General features: G+C 40.8%; 1 protein-coding gene across 1 annotated transcript in view; it reads left to right on the top strand.

Annotated features, from left to right (window-relative positions):
* Positions 1-16,136, top strand: part of LRRC36 (leucine rich repeat containing 36) — a 54,708-nt gene that overhangs the window by 15,770 nt on the left and 22,802 nt on the right. The window contains exons 4-7 of the mRNA XM_067550159.1: positions 5,746-5,845; positions 8,348-8,433; positions 9,917-10,062; positions 11,455-11,506. Of these exons, the coding sequence (XP_067406260.1) occupies positions 5,746-5,845; positions 8,348-8,433; positions 9,917-10,062; positions 11,455-11,506 (384 nt within the window). The remainder of the gene's footprint in view (positions 1-5,745; positions 5,846-8,347; positions 8,434-9,916; positions 10,063-11,454; positions 11,507-16,136) is intronic.

Raw genomic sequence — 16,136 nt, 5'->3', positions numbered from 1 at the left:
GCCGGCAGAATTCTCGACACGTCATAGTCTCCGCCGAGAAATGACGCAAGAGAGGGTATTTTGGCGGCAGATCCCACCCTCTGTGCACGCCTATGCTCCTAAATCTCAGTGCAGGTACACAGACATGGACCTGGCACAGCCTACAGCAACCCAGAGCTGCAACAGCACAGAAAATCTTGCTTAGCAAGAATGGAATCTTTGGTGAATTTAGCTGCTTTCACAGATTCAGAGATTCCAGGGCCAGAAGGAACCATTGTGATCACCAATCTTGTATAACACCTCTTGTGTAACACGGGCCAGAGAACTTCCCCAAACCGAGAGCAGATCTTTGAGGAAAAACATCCAATCTTGATTTAAGAATTGCTAGTGATGGAAAATCCACCACAACCCTTGATAAATTTTTCCAATGGGTAATTACTCACACTCTTAAAATGTACACCTTATTTGCAGTCTGAATTTGTCTAGCTTCATCTTCCAGCTATAGGATCACGTTAGACCTTTCTCGGCTAGATTGAAGAGCCCATTAGTAAATATTTGTTCCCCACGTGGCTACTTACACTGTATCAAGTCATTCCTTAATCACTCTGTATGTCAAATAGATTGAGCTCCTTGACTCTATCACAATAAGGCATGTTTTTACCTAGCACATGTGACCTTAGATTTTTTTTTCCAAAGCCTTGTAATTTGGCCACATTTTGGTGGATTTTCACAGGTGTGGTGAAGACACATCCTGAAAGAAAGCCACCCCACTCCCCCAAAATTCAAGTCCCTATGCCAAAGCATGGATGCACTGTTTTTCAGAGAAAAGGTTGTCAGAATATTTTAACATGGGCAAAACACTTGATTTTTCCCTAGCCCCATTCTTAGAAATTGGTTGAACCGTTCTGGCTGGCAGTTTCTAAAAACAATTCAGCCTGAGGCAGACACTCAACATGGAAACTTTTAGCCCAAATGGTTAAAGTTTGGGTAAGTTATTAGCTATTGAAAATGGGGTCTTACAATGAGAAATGTTGGGCTACCTTAATAGGCAGTGCAACCAGCCTTACCTGTCATGTGTACTGCACATTAATATATTAGGGTAAGGTTGTGCCTTTAAGACAGAGCCACAGCTCCCAAGCTTTCTATGATGCAAGGGGGATGGATGCACAGGCTGTTTCCCACTGGATGGTCAACTTGCTAAGCTTTGCAGGCCAGTGTGGAGGGCAGTGCATGGTCATAGCTCTACCTTCATTCCTCAGATTCTAGCTAACTATGGGATGACTTACAGTCCCAGGAGCATACAGTGGAAGCAAGGATGCAATGTGATTGGCCCTTGTGCAAAGTGGCCAAGGAGAAGAAAACTACTTGTATCTTCTGTGACCCTTTCGTACCTAGGGCAGCCACCTGAAAATGCCAAGGTCAGGGCAGGCTGTAAAAGGAGAGCAGATTCTCCCAGCACTGATGGGTGACACTGAAGTCAGACTTCCCAACCAGCCACAAACTGTGCTTCTAATTCCCCACACTGGTTATCAAGAAGCCAGTATACAAATACACACAGCCCCCTTTACTGCATTCCAGTCTCCGGCTCCCAGTCAGCCACTAAGTCCAGTAAAAAGACCAGTTATTTAAACTCTATGCTCTTTACTAAAAAGGTTCCCTCTGACCCCCAAAGGGTCAGCCACAGTAGCAGATCAATATAAGTTTGGATCTTACCCAAAATGCCACGCTGCCAGCCAATCCTTTAGTAACTAAAACTAAAGGTTTATTATAAAAGGAAAAAACAAACCTTAAGAGAAATGTTAAAGGATTAAAGTAATCAGATACATACAAATGATTTGAAAGTCCATATACATCAGGTTTCTAGAAGAATTGTGGAGTTGCAGGCTTGTATAGTCCCTCTGGTGCACATCCAGTATCTGGATGGGTCTCAGTCCTTTGTTTCACAGCTTCAGTTGCAGATGACTTGATCCAGAGGTAGATAAGTGGCTGAAGCTGAACAGGATTGACGACTGAAAGACAAAATGGATTCCCAGGCCTCTGCCTTATATATTCTCTGTCCCTTGCCATGCTGCTCCTGGAATTTTACAGGAACCAAAATGGAGTCCAGAGTCACATGAGCAAGTCCTGGTGACTCATCAGGTATATCCCTGGCTTCTCCCCCTGGGCCCCTTGCACCTGTGAATGTCTCAATGGGCCATTAAGCAGGCTATTGTTCTGCAGCCATCCTGTCTGAGATGCCACTCAGACAGCACAATTTGAAATACTGATATACCAAACATATCTATAACTTCCATTACACATATAACACATGAACATAAACATCTCATCTTACTTAGCACATTATAGCCTTTCTAACAGTACCTGACATGGCATATCTCACAAGAATTATTATGATTTTGACATATTGATGTCAAACAATATCATAAATGCTCCCCCCCCAATCCAACCAGTGTGACATCTTCATGATCCTCTGAACCAATGCAAAGACCATTCATGATCTGGTCCTTAATGTCTTTGCTGTTAAATTTGTGCCATTACTAAGGGTTTGTCTACACTTGAAATACCACAGCGGCACCACTGTTGACACTACCTAAGGGAGGGATTCTCCCATTGGCGTAAGTAATCCACCTCCCCGAGAGGCAGTAGCTAGGTTGACTGAAGAAGTCTTCCTTCAACCTAATGCTGTCCAAACAGGGATTTAGGTAATCTTAACTACATCACTCAGGAGTGTAGATTTTTCACATCCCTGAGCAACGTAGTTAAGATGACTTAATATTCTAGCGTAGGCCAGGCATAAGAAAACGTTACCTATTTTGCATCCTGACGTGTGTTTAATTTAACAACTTTAAATTACTTTGATGTACATTTTTGTTTATTAAAGTGCAAAATCAACTCTGAAAAGTGACTTCATAAAAATAACATTATGGACTTTATTGTTTGTTGTCTCCCAGTCATTGCGGATCAAATCTGCTCAGTTTACAAGTAGGAAGATGTTGCTAATGCATAAGCCAGAAAGATGTCTGCTCCGTCTCCCAGAGCTCTGTTAGTTCTGCAGGACTACCTAGAATAAAAATAGTAAGATCTTGTATAGCTAGTAAAATGAGCTGATCTGACTGATACAGCAGGAAAGACTAGTGTAAAAAGAACTACTTCTACAGTCTGTGCAGAGCTGCACTTCAGTTTAATTGTTTATAATTGTGATTTTTCCCTCCTGTTGTTGAAGATATTTGATTAGACCCCAGCATCACTTTATCCTGGACCTGGAATTAAGTGTTCATCCTGAATTTATCACACAGCAGTCTGTTGCTATGGAAGTAACTGAAGATTAAAGCATGTTTATGACTTCACTACAGAATCTATGTGAAAGAACTGAAGTCAAAGCAGTATGTCTGATTTTGCAAGCTGTTGCCATGGCAGTAGACTGTCAAGTGAAGTATGCCCCATGTTGGCTAGCCTTTCTCCCTTTGGATACTCAGTTCAGTGCTTGGCTACTATGAGTCAGGGAGGAGTGCAGCTAATAATTCTGCCCGTCTCGGCATGTCTGAGGTGCCCCCAACCCCAAAATGAACTAATGTAGGTATGTACACTTGGGCTAAAATTTTCAAGTGCCATGAGTAACTTAGGCCATGTCTATGTGACAAAATTATGTCAACCTAACTTATGTCAGCATACAGCCCCCCAACTTATTAAATCACTTGCGTGTGTACACGCTTGGCTCCGTGTGACAGTGGTGTGCATTGCTTGTGTTGATTATAATGTCAGTGTGGGGTATTGTGGGATGGCTCCTGAAAGGCAGTAACAGCCGACGTAAGTAATGCAGTGTCTACACTGACACTGTGTCCACCGAATTACATCGACCATGACTCTATGCTGCTCAGGGATGTGGTGTTACTAAACCAGCACAGAGAGGCACTTGTGTCAGTGGGAGTTAATTTAAGTGAAGACCCTTCCAGAGCTAGGGCGACACAATGCAGTTTATGTTGACCTAACCTTGTGGTCTAGACCAAGCCTTGGTGCCATTTTCAAAAGTCATTCAGGCACCAAGAGAGCCTAAACCTTATTGAAAGTCAGTGGACATCTATGCCAATGGGAGAAGCCCTCCGGTTGGCATAAGAAGTGGCGCAGTATTTTAAGTGTAGACCAGCCCTGAGTCAGCTGGTGCAGCTCAGGTGCACTGGCCCTACTCCCTCTTAAAGGGTCAGTCACTCTGTAACAAATGTCTACGTTGATTTTATATTTATCTTGGTCTTTTATGGCCTCTGTAACATCCATAAGATTAGGTCAGGTAGCTCTGTTGCAAATTGGGGATTTGGGTCATATTGTATTGAGTCCTAAAAACACGGACTATTCCTACCTTGTAGAGCTTAGAATTTAAAAGACATGAACGAAGGGAGGGAGATGGTACTATAACATATAAACCAATAAATGTAATGATAAACTGGTGCAATTTTGTGGTAGTTACATGTTTTGTTGTTGAGCTATTTATTTATTTTAATTTGGGTGGGGTAGGGTGACAGTGAATTGCAAGAAAGGAGGACTTAATAAGAGTAAGGGAATAAGAACAGGGAGAAAGAGGGACAGTCACAGCTCATCATGTGTCTAGCTAAATTACGACAGTGTGCTTCTGGCTGTCCTTGAAAAGTACCTGAAAACTTCAAATGGAGCAGAAATACTGTCACTCACGTCTTAAGGAGGGTGAGCTGCTGTAAGCATGAAACACCAGTGCTCTGGAATACCACATTATTATTATTGGAATCTCCATCCTTAGAGGTTTTTAAGGTTTAGCTTGACAGAGCCCTGACTGGGATGATTTAGTTGGGGTTGGCCCTGGTTTGAGCAAGGGGTTGGACTAGATGAACTCCTGAGGTCCCTTCCAACCTTAATCTTCTATGATTATTCTTTGAGTGCAATTCAGGGTGTTAGTTATGGTCTTTGAAGCCCAGAATGGGACTCTCCCATATCAGAGATCTCTCTGTAATATATCCTGTTGCAGGAGTTATAATCTCCTTGTGAAGCTTCAGCTATGCGGACACGGCCGCTTGAGTGTTACTTTGCAGTGTGACTGCTTTTACTTGAGTTAGTAATTTAACAGAGATAGTTTAAGTGTAGATAGCACATGTTAACTCCAGAGAGACACGACATTATGCTAAGTCTGAACATTGCAGCCTGAAAATTGAAAGTTTAAGAAAGTCATAAGTAATTAAAAAGGGGGAAGGGTAGAGCAGAACTGTTTATGTAATCTTAATTTAAACAGTTGCTACCACTCCCACCATCAAACAAAAAAATTCAATTCATTCATCTTTTTATGTTTCTTGGTGACATTAAATTCGCTAATTTGAGCAATGATTGATAAAGCAATTTATCAGAATCTTCTAAATTAATTCCCTTCTCATTTTGAACCAACTAGCTAATAAATTGATACACTGAATATTGATATGGAAATAGTTTGGTAATAATATTAGCATCTGTACTGTGAGACTATCCCCTACATTCCAAGTGGGATGACATATGTCTTTGGTTAGGTTAATCTGTTATTAGTTTTCTAATAATTTATGGAATCTCACTTGGTGTGGGAAAGGCTTTAATTGTTAATATTTTACTTTCCCAAGTTGTGGTTATGCAGTATAGAGACTGTTGCTGTGGCAATTTCTAGAGTCTGTTTTTGCTTACACTTGTGATTACAGTATAGCCCTGACGACTGTTACCCTAGCATGCTTATATGCAAAACGAAATCTACGAATGTTCAAATAATCTTTCCTTTTTTAGATGACAGAATAATTAGGGAGAGTGAAAGAAAAGCTGCCAAACTGCATTTTGGCCTAAAGGGAAAAGAGGAGTGTTTATTTTCTGAAAAAGAAAACATAAGGTAAGAATATGTTTATTTTGTATTTAATTGATAGTAACCTGCACAGTGACTTGATGTTACTTTGCCATGTAGACAAAATCCCTGGAAATAAATATGACAAATCCTCTACCATCAGGAATCTATGGGTCTGTCTACACAGAGATAAAAAAATGGCTGGCCTGGGTCAGCTGACTCAGGCTCCTGGGGTTTGGGCTCCAGGGCTAAAAAAAATTGCTGTGCAGACATACAGGCTCCGGCTGGAGCCTGAGCTCTGGGACCCTGTGAGGGTGGAGGGTGGAGGGTGCTGGTTATGACTCCATAGTTAAAATCCCATTCTGAAATAGGCTTAAAATAGGGGATCCATTTCTGTTTGTCGCTACCTGTAGTTTTTTTTCTCTGTGAAATTTTACACCATGATAATTCTTATAACCTTTTAATTTTTTGTGTAGGTTTTTTATCATAAATTTCTAATGCAAGTGTTTTGGGAATTAATCTCTAGCTAAAATTTGTCAGGGGTTCTAACTTTTTATTGTTGAAGGACCAGATTGTGAAAAGAGCTCAGCAGCACCTACTTGCTCTTACAGGGAGCTGCTGGCTACTGAGCACTTCTGAAAATCTGGTCCAAGTTGTGGGCGCAGAACACTTGTGAAAATTGGGCCTGATGTACATCATTAAACCAATCTACAAATTGTGAGAGGAAAAATTTGAGTATATCTGAAACAACAGGTAGTTTGGGAGGGGAAATGTTGGGGTAAAGGAATTCTTCATAAAAGAAAATGTATCTGTCAGAAAAGACTCGGGCAATAAAATCTTCTCTTTCAGAGACACTCCCAAAGAATTGTCCACTTACAAAATGGCTCCCATCTCCCATTGTTCTCAATAGGACTGTTGCCTCAGGCTGCCCTCAGTTAATTGATTGCCATTTCTCCGTATCTTATACAGAAGAAGTTTAGATTGCCCTTAGCAGTAATGGCCACTGCAGTAATGGCCACTGCTTCCCATTGTTCTCAGCTGCAATATAATTGTTGAATATTTATCTTATTTAAGCCAAAGACCCAAAAACACAGAGACCAGTCTATTCAGTGGCTGAAAGTTTATACAATATGGCCACTGAATTTTCACAAATATAAAGCAACTCTGTCAGCAGCACAACTTCTCTCATAAACCAAAATACAACAGTCCTAGGGATTTCCTTTTTTCACTCAACATACAGTATTATTCATACTTCTCTCTCCTTGTTTCACCAAAGTAACAATCAACAATATTTTAAATGTTCCAAAAAAGCATATGCAAGTCTTGAAAACCTATTTACATACCAATAACTTTTTACAAATATTTTATCAAAATATTGATACCATTTACATAGCTGAAACAATACAGGTGGAGTGCATATTCAACATATTTTTCTGCCCTCTCTGACTAAACCCATTTTGATTTCTATTCCATGAGGGTTTGAGAGCTTCCTGAACAGTGATAAATGTTTCCCAACTCCCACTGTCTTCAGGGGAAAATTAGAGATCCAGGATTGGCCGTTTTGCCATTGTCGTCAATGGAAGCAAGGTTAGACCATCTGGTCTGAATCCATTTTAAGTTAATGTAAGGGCTTGTGTACATGATCATTTAGTTCACAGCAAGCTGAGGTATGAATCTACCCTACACTAACTTGCCAAACACTAACTATCCATATGGACCCTGCTGATGCACACTGAGGGCTTGTCTACATGGTGCCTTAATGTGCACTGGCTGGGTGTGAATTCTAGTGCACACCAGTGTGTCGCACATTAACTGGCCATGTGGATCCTGCTGGCACTCACTAAATGTTCCCTAGTGCATGATGTAGTCCCATTTCAAACATACTTCGTCCATGTGCTCTAAGGAACTTTTAGTGCGTGCCAGGAGAGTCTGCACAGCCAGTTAGTATGCAACATGTTTGTGTGTGCTAGAATGTATACTCCAGCTGGTGTACATTAGTGCACTATGTAGACAAGCATTAACAGTTCCTTAGTGCAGGGTAGATGAAAGCACACTAAGGAACTGTTTGTGGACCTTGCTGATGCCCACTAACAGTTCCTCAGTGTGCTTTGATCTACCTCACTTTGAAATTGTTCTGGATCAAAGCACTCTAAGAAACAGTTAGTGTGGGGTAGATTTACACCCCATCTTGCCATGAACTAAATGTTTGAGTAGACTAGCCCTAAAAAAATTGTCACTCTTGTATGCTGTGATAGACAGTTGTTTACTTTGGTAGAAGAGAAAGTGGTAGATCAGAGACTTTTGGTATGTATGGGATGCTCTTTAAATTAATCATATTTTTCTTCTTTGTACTTGTTTCTGGAGGATGGGGGCATTCTTCTTTGTAAAATACAACTGGTAGGAATGACATCTTGAAGAAGAAAAGGAGTGTAAGCAGGGTATTAACATTCTATTACATTTGGGTACATCACAGGGCCAGATTCTACTACCTTATTCATGTTACTCCACAACTAGCCCTGATAAAGCTATTCTTTTCTGTTGTGGCTGTAGGGGGAATATAATGAAGAACTATGCAGTAGATAAAGGGACTTCTTCAGTACCTAGTTTGGATATTGATAGCAGCAGAAATCAAACTGGTAAGTTGCTTCTTACCAATTAGTGTAGCAAATACAAAGATGTATAGTAGGCCTGTATACGAGGTTGGAAATATGCAGTTATTGAAAATACAGAAGGAAGGGTGTAGCCTTGTCTTGTTTTGTTCTAACTAATTTTGGTAATCACTCAATAATTAGCATCTCTTTAAATGGAAAAAAGTGCAGCTACTCACTACAGTCGATGTAAAAAAAATAAATAAATAAAGTGCACTGCCTTTGAAATTTGGCTGTGTAGATCCAGACTCTGGGTTGTGTGCATCCATCACATTGCTAGGTTGGAGCCTTCTGCAAAGGAGTGATTGTTGGGGTCCTGTGGGTGTTCTCTTGTGAGTCCAAATATTTGAGCCTGAAGAGTATTAAAAAAGAATGCACTCCCAGCCATTTTCATTTCCTTTTTGGCCACTGGCTGCTCTAGGCTTCAATGACCTTTGGCCTGCTCTTTGTGCTGGCTCTTACTCTTTAGTAATCATCCTGCAAAGCCCAGACACTACTGAGTACACAATGTGCACAGTGCCTGTTTTTTAGGGACAGTGTAGAGGGGATGGCCTGTCCCTCCCTGTTGGCCTCAGAGGGAGGCCACGCCCCCTCTCGGCCACACTTGTGTGGGCAAGCTATAGGCAGGGGATTAGCTCTCTAGTCTATTGCCCCAGGCCTTCAGGCAGGGTGGGGCAGGTGAGCAGTCTATTGCCCTAGCGAGGCTCCACAGGCCATGGTGAGGCTGTCATGGGGTTTGGGAAGCAAGAGAGAGGGAGATGCAGGTCCTCCAAACTCCGCCGCGTCCCAGTCCAGGGCCCTAACAGTGGCAGAGTGTTCTGCCCCTGGGTCAGTGATGCTCCAGCCAAAACTCGCTGACAAGTGCTCAGGCTGGAGCACAGCCGGATAGAGGTTGACTGTCCCTGGGCTACTTCCTCCACCCCTGTACCTGTGTCCCAAGTCATCATCCACCTCCTCAGGGTAAATCGCGAGGAGTAGCCCCAGCAGGCCCTCAGCGTCACTGGCATCCGGCAGCTCCTTCAGGTCATTGGCAGCCGGTGACTCCGACAAGTCGCAGGTATCAGGCAGCTCCGGTGGGCCCTCTAGGCTCCAGCCAGTAGGCAGCTTGAGTGGCTCTTCAGCAGTGCCGTGGTCCCAGCACCAGGGGAGAGACGTCCTTCTCCTCCAGCAGCTCACCCCTGACTGAGTGGTAGGGCCTGCCTTTTATACTTCCTGTTCCTGTTCTGGCTCTGCCCTTCTGCTTCTGGCATGGCTTCCCTGACCCCGTTGTCTGGGGGTTGAATGGCAGTACCTCCCTTTCAGTCTCAGAGGGAGGCCACACCCCCTCGCTACAGACAGCTTTTGAAAATTGCAAATGATCAAGCAGTTCTTTCCGAGTATCGACCGTTCCTCTCCCAAAATAAAGCAAAAATCTTTCTAATTACCTCTACAATTGTCGAGTCTCTGCTTCTAATTATTTTCTTTTTAGCAGGGTCAAGCCAAAAGCAGTTATCTCATAAGCTTCTGTTAAGTTGTGACGCAAAGGATTCCTCCATAAATGTTTCATCTGCTTCTGCAATACAAGGCAGCAGTTCAACTAAAGAGAATAAACAAGGCAATATCACACTGGGGACACAAGTAAGACACTGGAGTTATTTAAGCACTGGCAATATGCTTGCATGTTGCTTGCCCTTCTTTAAGTGATTTGTATTTATTTTTGATGATGCTTTGATTTTTTCCCTCCTCCCTTCCTCAGCAGTTGTGTGTGCCATGAGTGCAGTCTCCATAATTGGCTAGAAGCACTCATAGATAGTATAGTTTAGTTTAACTTTTTTTCTTCTTTTAACATTGTTTAAAAAACACATTAAGTTCAGTGCAAAAATCTTTATGAATAGAGCATTAAGATTGGGAATTAAAATGCACAATAGTTAAGAAATTAATAAATTATGGTTCCCACAGCTACGATAAGTTGTCCACATATTAAGCCAGCACATGTTTGGCACACATGGGGACAGCATAGTTAGCTTTCTATCACCTTTCCTGAGACAGCCTGATCCCGGGGCACTTTGAATGGCTTGCTGTAACTTGGTAATAACAACCCCAAATTGTTGGCATGGCGCAGCTCCAGCCCTGCCGTTAGCTCTCCCCATATGCTCCATATTGGCAGGAGTGGACAGTGTACCTCCACACTGGCTTTCCACCACCGCCTGGGGACTCTCATACACAAGAGAATCTCTATTTTCCATCACTTTGGTGCTACTTGAGCTGGAGCCATGCTCTGAGTCATTGTGCCTACAGCTATCAGCTTAAAAGCATAAACAGGTGTATAAAATACTTCAGACATGTAGTGTGATGTAGTTACCCTTGGTGTGGGAATCTTTGCTTTTGATTGTCCTGATTTATTTGTGTTTAAATTCTTAACCTTAATGCGGACTTCCAGTGAACCAGCCATACTGTGGGCTTGAATTCCTGGCACTAGTGACTTCATGATTGAAAAGTTTCATTTAAATCTGAGTTCAAGCCTGCCCTCTTGTGTGCTGCACTTAATTTGTTGTCAGCATTGCCTTCTGTATCCATAGAAAGCCTTTCTGTCTTGCAGCCCTGGACAGGGGCTGGGCACAGTTGCAGTCCTTTCACTTAGGGAGCACAAGCCCTAAGCTTCACAAGCCTGGCACCCACAGTGGCTAGCACTTTTCAGAAGGGGTAGCAGGCACTGCGCTGAATTGCATATCCTTAGATTTTGCAGTGTAATTGAGCTTGCCTGAGGCACACAGATCTACATTCCCTTCAGCCCTCAGGTGTGACTGTCATGTTTGTATGTAAATCAGTAGTTCTAAACTACTGGATTTAAGTACTCATGTCCTATGCTGACTAATATTTATGTAATGCTTTGAAGATGTAATAGTCTATATGCATATTATTGTAAATCACCTCCATGCCTTCACATTTTCAAATCTTTTAATAAATGGGTGACTCAGACCCTTTATATCCATATAAAGTGCCTCATTTGATGTTTTAAATATTTTGCAGCTGGAAGAAGCGGCAGGGAAACAGCTGCTGAATTACAGTCACCTGGAAGATGGTAAATGCTTCAATTTTATAAGAATAGGGAAATGCATATTTTCTTTCAGCACTTGGAGTTTTAATTCCCTTTCCTATATCAATAATAATCCCAGTAATTCTCTTACAAATTCATCCAGCTGCACTACTGAATCTAATACTGGATTCTATCACTGGCAATTTTTAAATCAAGATTGGATGTTTTTCTAAAAGATATACTCTAGTACAAACAGGAATTAATTCTAAGAAATCCTATGACCTGTGAGATACTGGAGGTCAGACTAGATCACAGTGGTCCCTTCTTGCCTTGGAATCTATGGATCTATTGATTGCACCAATAAAAGTTTTGCTATGAGTGTAGGTGTCATGTATTTCTTGTACACAGTAGGCTGCAGGGCTGTTACAAGCATGTCAGGCTTCTGTACCAGCTATAGACTGACCACAGAGCTTCCTACTCAGTGATACACAGTAACTATGGTCACCGGAAATTCCTTTACTGTTCTATCAGGTATGGCTGAGGTTAGCTTCAATAACGTATTACAGAGAGCCACCTAGTGGCTGAACTGTATAATACAGTTGAGCATTCCATTACATCTCTAAGTTTTACATTTCTACCATTTACAAAAAACTTATATTATCACATTACCTTTAAAGTTCAGTACAGATCAGTTGTTAAGTATCTCTGAATTGTACTGGTTTTCTAACTGCACTAGTAACAACATACAACAACTTGGTCATCTGGCTGTCCATTAGTTGCAATCACTGGCAGAGGTCAGTTTGGAATTCTTGAATCTTTCTTCTTCTTGTTCTGCATCTGTTATCCACTGACTTTGCTCTGATTGTTCTAAGGAACAAACTATAGATGTTGACAGCTTCTATTGAACTTTCCACTGTCAGTCTTGATCACATATGATCTGAGCACTGAATTCTTCTTTACGACTGCTGTAGTTGCCCATCCAATTTGACACAAATGTGGTCACCAGGTTCTAGACCCAGCAGTTATCTAACTGAGCATAATCTGTTGTAAAAGTGTTCATAAGATGGTTTTGCCTTTTATCTGGATTTGGCTACTCTCTTCCTGTCTGGCCACTTTGGAGAGAGATTCTTTTCCAGAGTTGGAACAGTAGTTCTGAGTTGTCTTCCCCTCAGGAGTTCTGCTGGACTATATCCAGCAGCTGCTGTTGATCTATATCTCAGAAGAGCAAGAACTGAATCTTCCTGCTGTAGGATTTTCTTGGCTGACTGTACTGGTTTCTCAGCCTTGCCGTTCTCTTGTGGGTAATGTGGGCTGCTAATAATATGATCAAAATCATATTTCACTTAAATTCTGCTGCAGTATTATCCATCACTAGTTGCTCTGGAATACTGAAATGAACAAAAGTGCACTTCAGTTTCTCAATAACACTGCAACGCTATGTCTTTCAAGTACATCATTTCTACATACCTAGAAAAATAGTCCACTATGACCAGGTAATGATGTTATCTGAATTCACATAAATGTGTAGATAGTCTCTTCCAAGGTCTGTCTGGTAGGAATATTATGTACACTGTATGGTTCAGCATTGTCTCAAGTAAATTTGTACTGGATCTCTTTTCAAAAGTCCAGCTTTTGAGCTAGTTTCAGGTTTCTCAGATTGCTCCCGCCTTTTGTTTTGCTGTTTGACTAGTTCAGAGTTCTTTGCTACTTGTATAGTTATGACTAGGGTTGAGTCTATTTTTAATTGTAGCTGTTAATCCAGTAACCAGATATTTTCGTGTTTTGCCGTTCCAAAATCAGTTTTCAGCCAATGCATGCAGAGCTCTTATAAAACAATCAGTGGGTTCCCCTGGTCCTTGAATTCTCTGGTGAAAACTTGCTCTTTATTAAACCACATTTATCTGAGGTATAAAGTATGCATCAAACATAGCCAGAATTCTTTCATAGTTATCTTTGTGACTGCCTTCAGTAAAGTCAGAGGATTTAAAGATCTGTTCTGCCTGCTTCCCCTATATCATAAATTAAAACTGATACCTGTATATCTTCAGTTTCCTTATGGAGTTTTGTGGCAGTTTGAAATCTTGCAAAATACTGCATCCAGTCTATCCATTGCAAAGATTTGTCAAAGCTGAAGTTATCTGGGGCACTGAAGAGTAGATGGGATCCTGCAACCTTTGTTGTTGTTTTTTCCTGTCAACAACTTTTGTTGCTTTGTACTTTGTTTCTACCCTTTGTTTCTGTTTTCCTTCTGTTTCTATTCTCCTCTGGCACTAGTTTTCTTCTGACACCATCTCATGTATTTCTTGTACACAGTAGGTTGCAGATCAGGCTTCTGTACCAGATATGGACTGGCCACAGAGCTTCCTTGCCAGAGAGAGAGACATCAGATGTTTTCATTATAAGACCCATTAATGAGGTGTGGCTGAGGTTAGTTTAAATAAGGTATATTGCACACAGCACCACCTAGTGGCTGAACAGTATAATACAGTTTGTCATCCCATTACAGTGGGTACCAATACTGCATACGACTTCACACAATTATAGGGAATGACACAAACACAGATGTTAGCTCTTTCTTAATTGCCTAATAATGATTCAGTTACTTTGTAATGAATGTTCAATGGGCTAGACCTCTCAGGATGTAGACAAGATCTGTTAAATCACTTTGTCCATCCCTTTCAGTCAATGCAAGATTGTTTGTTGCCTTGTTTACTATGGTATATTCCCAAAGACAAAATCTTTATTACAAAGCCCCTAGTTTCTTTAGGCCACATGCTACTTGTATAAATCCTTAAAATCAAGGAAATGCCAACTTAAGGGGAAAATGTCCAGCATTCCATATACCCACATATCACACCTGGGATTCTCACTTCTGGGTTAGTTCTGTTAAGGAATTCAAATGCCAGGAGTGAGAATACTACAGGGTGATATTTTCAGAGAAATGGAATTACAGGTAAGTAGTTTTCCTTTAAGAGTAGTCATATGTACAGTGCAAGTTTAAGTGTTTTTGATGAGAAAAGTAGATGACTTTTATTTATCTAGGAACCTAAATTTAAACACTTATTTTTGAGAATTTTAGCTTGCTGATGTTAAATATTTTGGTCTCCTCACCATCTGTGCTATCCTGAGGAAAAAAATCTTCTTAAACATTTGTTAAGAAGATTTTTTTCCTCAGAATCTAATCTGTATCAGAACTAAGAGGTTTAAATTTTCAAATTTTAAATTTCAAAGGTTCAGACCTCTTAGTTCTGATACATCACTTTCTGATAGATTTTTTGTGAAATTAATCCAACTATGTCATAGAATCTCTATGATTGCAATTCCATGCTTGAATAATACACTACTGACCAGCTGACTGGGATGGTGATGGAGACTGTGAAATGCTCAGGGAAATTGGAGGCTACAAAAACAGCAAACCCGACAATAATGGGGGATCTCAAGTATCATCTGTCACCTCAGAACAGGATGCAGAGATAAAATTTCTAGACACCATTAATGACTGCTTCTTGAACCAGCCAGTCCTGGAATCCACCAGGAATTAGGCAATTCTTGATTTAGTCCTTAACGGAGCACAGGACCTGGTCCAAGAAGTGAATATAGCAGAACCGCTCAGTAATAGCAACCATAATGTACTTAAATTTAACATCCATATAGGGGGGAAATACAAGAGAAACCCACTACAGTAGCATTTCACATCACAAAGGAAAACTACACAAAAATGAGGAAGGTAGTTAAATGTAAATTAAAACAAAACAGTCACAAGATTAAAATGCCTGCAAGCTGCATGGAAACGTTTTTAAAACACCATGGTAGAGGCTCAAACTAAATGTATACCCAAAATTTAAAAAACACCAAAAACCATAATAGGATAAAAAAAAATGCCACTGTGGCTAAACAACAGAATAAAAAAGAGGCAGTTAAAGGCAAAAAGACATCCTTTAAAAATTGGAAGTCAAATCCTACTGAGGAAAATGAAAACGAGTATAAAGTCTGGCAAGTCAAGTGTAAAAGTATAATTAGGCAGGCCAAAAAAGAATTTGAAGAGCAACTAGCGAAGGACCCAAAAACTATATTTGCTGTTAATAATAAATAAATAAAATAATATATAATAAATAAGCATTGGGGCCACTGGATAATTGAGGTGCTAAAGGAGCACTCAAGGAAGACAAGACCATTGTGGAGAAGCTAAATGAATTCTTTGCATCAGTTTTCATTGCAGAGAATGTGACGGAGATTCACACTTGAGCCATTCTTGTCAGATGACAAATCTGAGGAACTGTCCCAGATTGAGGTGTCACTAAAAGGTGGTTTTGGAACAAATTGATAAATTTAACAGCAGTATGTCACCAGTACTGGATGGTACTAATAACTATGGTAGGTAACCTATCACTTAAATCAGCCTCTGTACCAGATGAGTGGAGGGTATCTAATGTACTGCCAATTTTTTTTAAAAAGTTACAGAGGTGACATTGTTAATTACAGGCCAATAAGCCTAACTTCAGCATCAGGCAAATTGGTTGAAACTATAGTAAAGAACAGAATTATCAGACACACAGATGAACCAGATATGTTGGAAGAGTCAACACGGCTTTTGTAAATGGTGAGGCATAATTTCCCATCTATTAGAATTCTCTGGGGGGTGGGGGTGTCAACAAGCATGTGGCTAAGGGTGATC

Source organism: Emydura macquarii, unplaced genomic scaffold, assembly GCF_026122565.2.
Source record: "Emydura macquarii macquarii isolate MOO-44397 ecotype Brisbane River unplaced genomic scaffold, CSIRO-AGI_Emac_v2 contig_295, whole genome shotgun sequence".
In the NCBI taxonomy this organism is placed as follows: domain Eukaryota; kingdom Metazoa; phylum Chordata; order Testudines; family Chelidae; genus Emydura; species Emydura macquarii.
The sequence above is the reverse complement of the archived record's forward strand: the minus strand, read 5'-3'. Positions and strand labels throughout refer to the sequence as shown.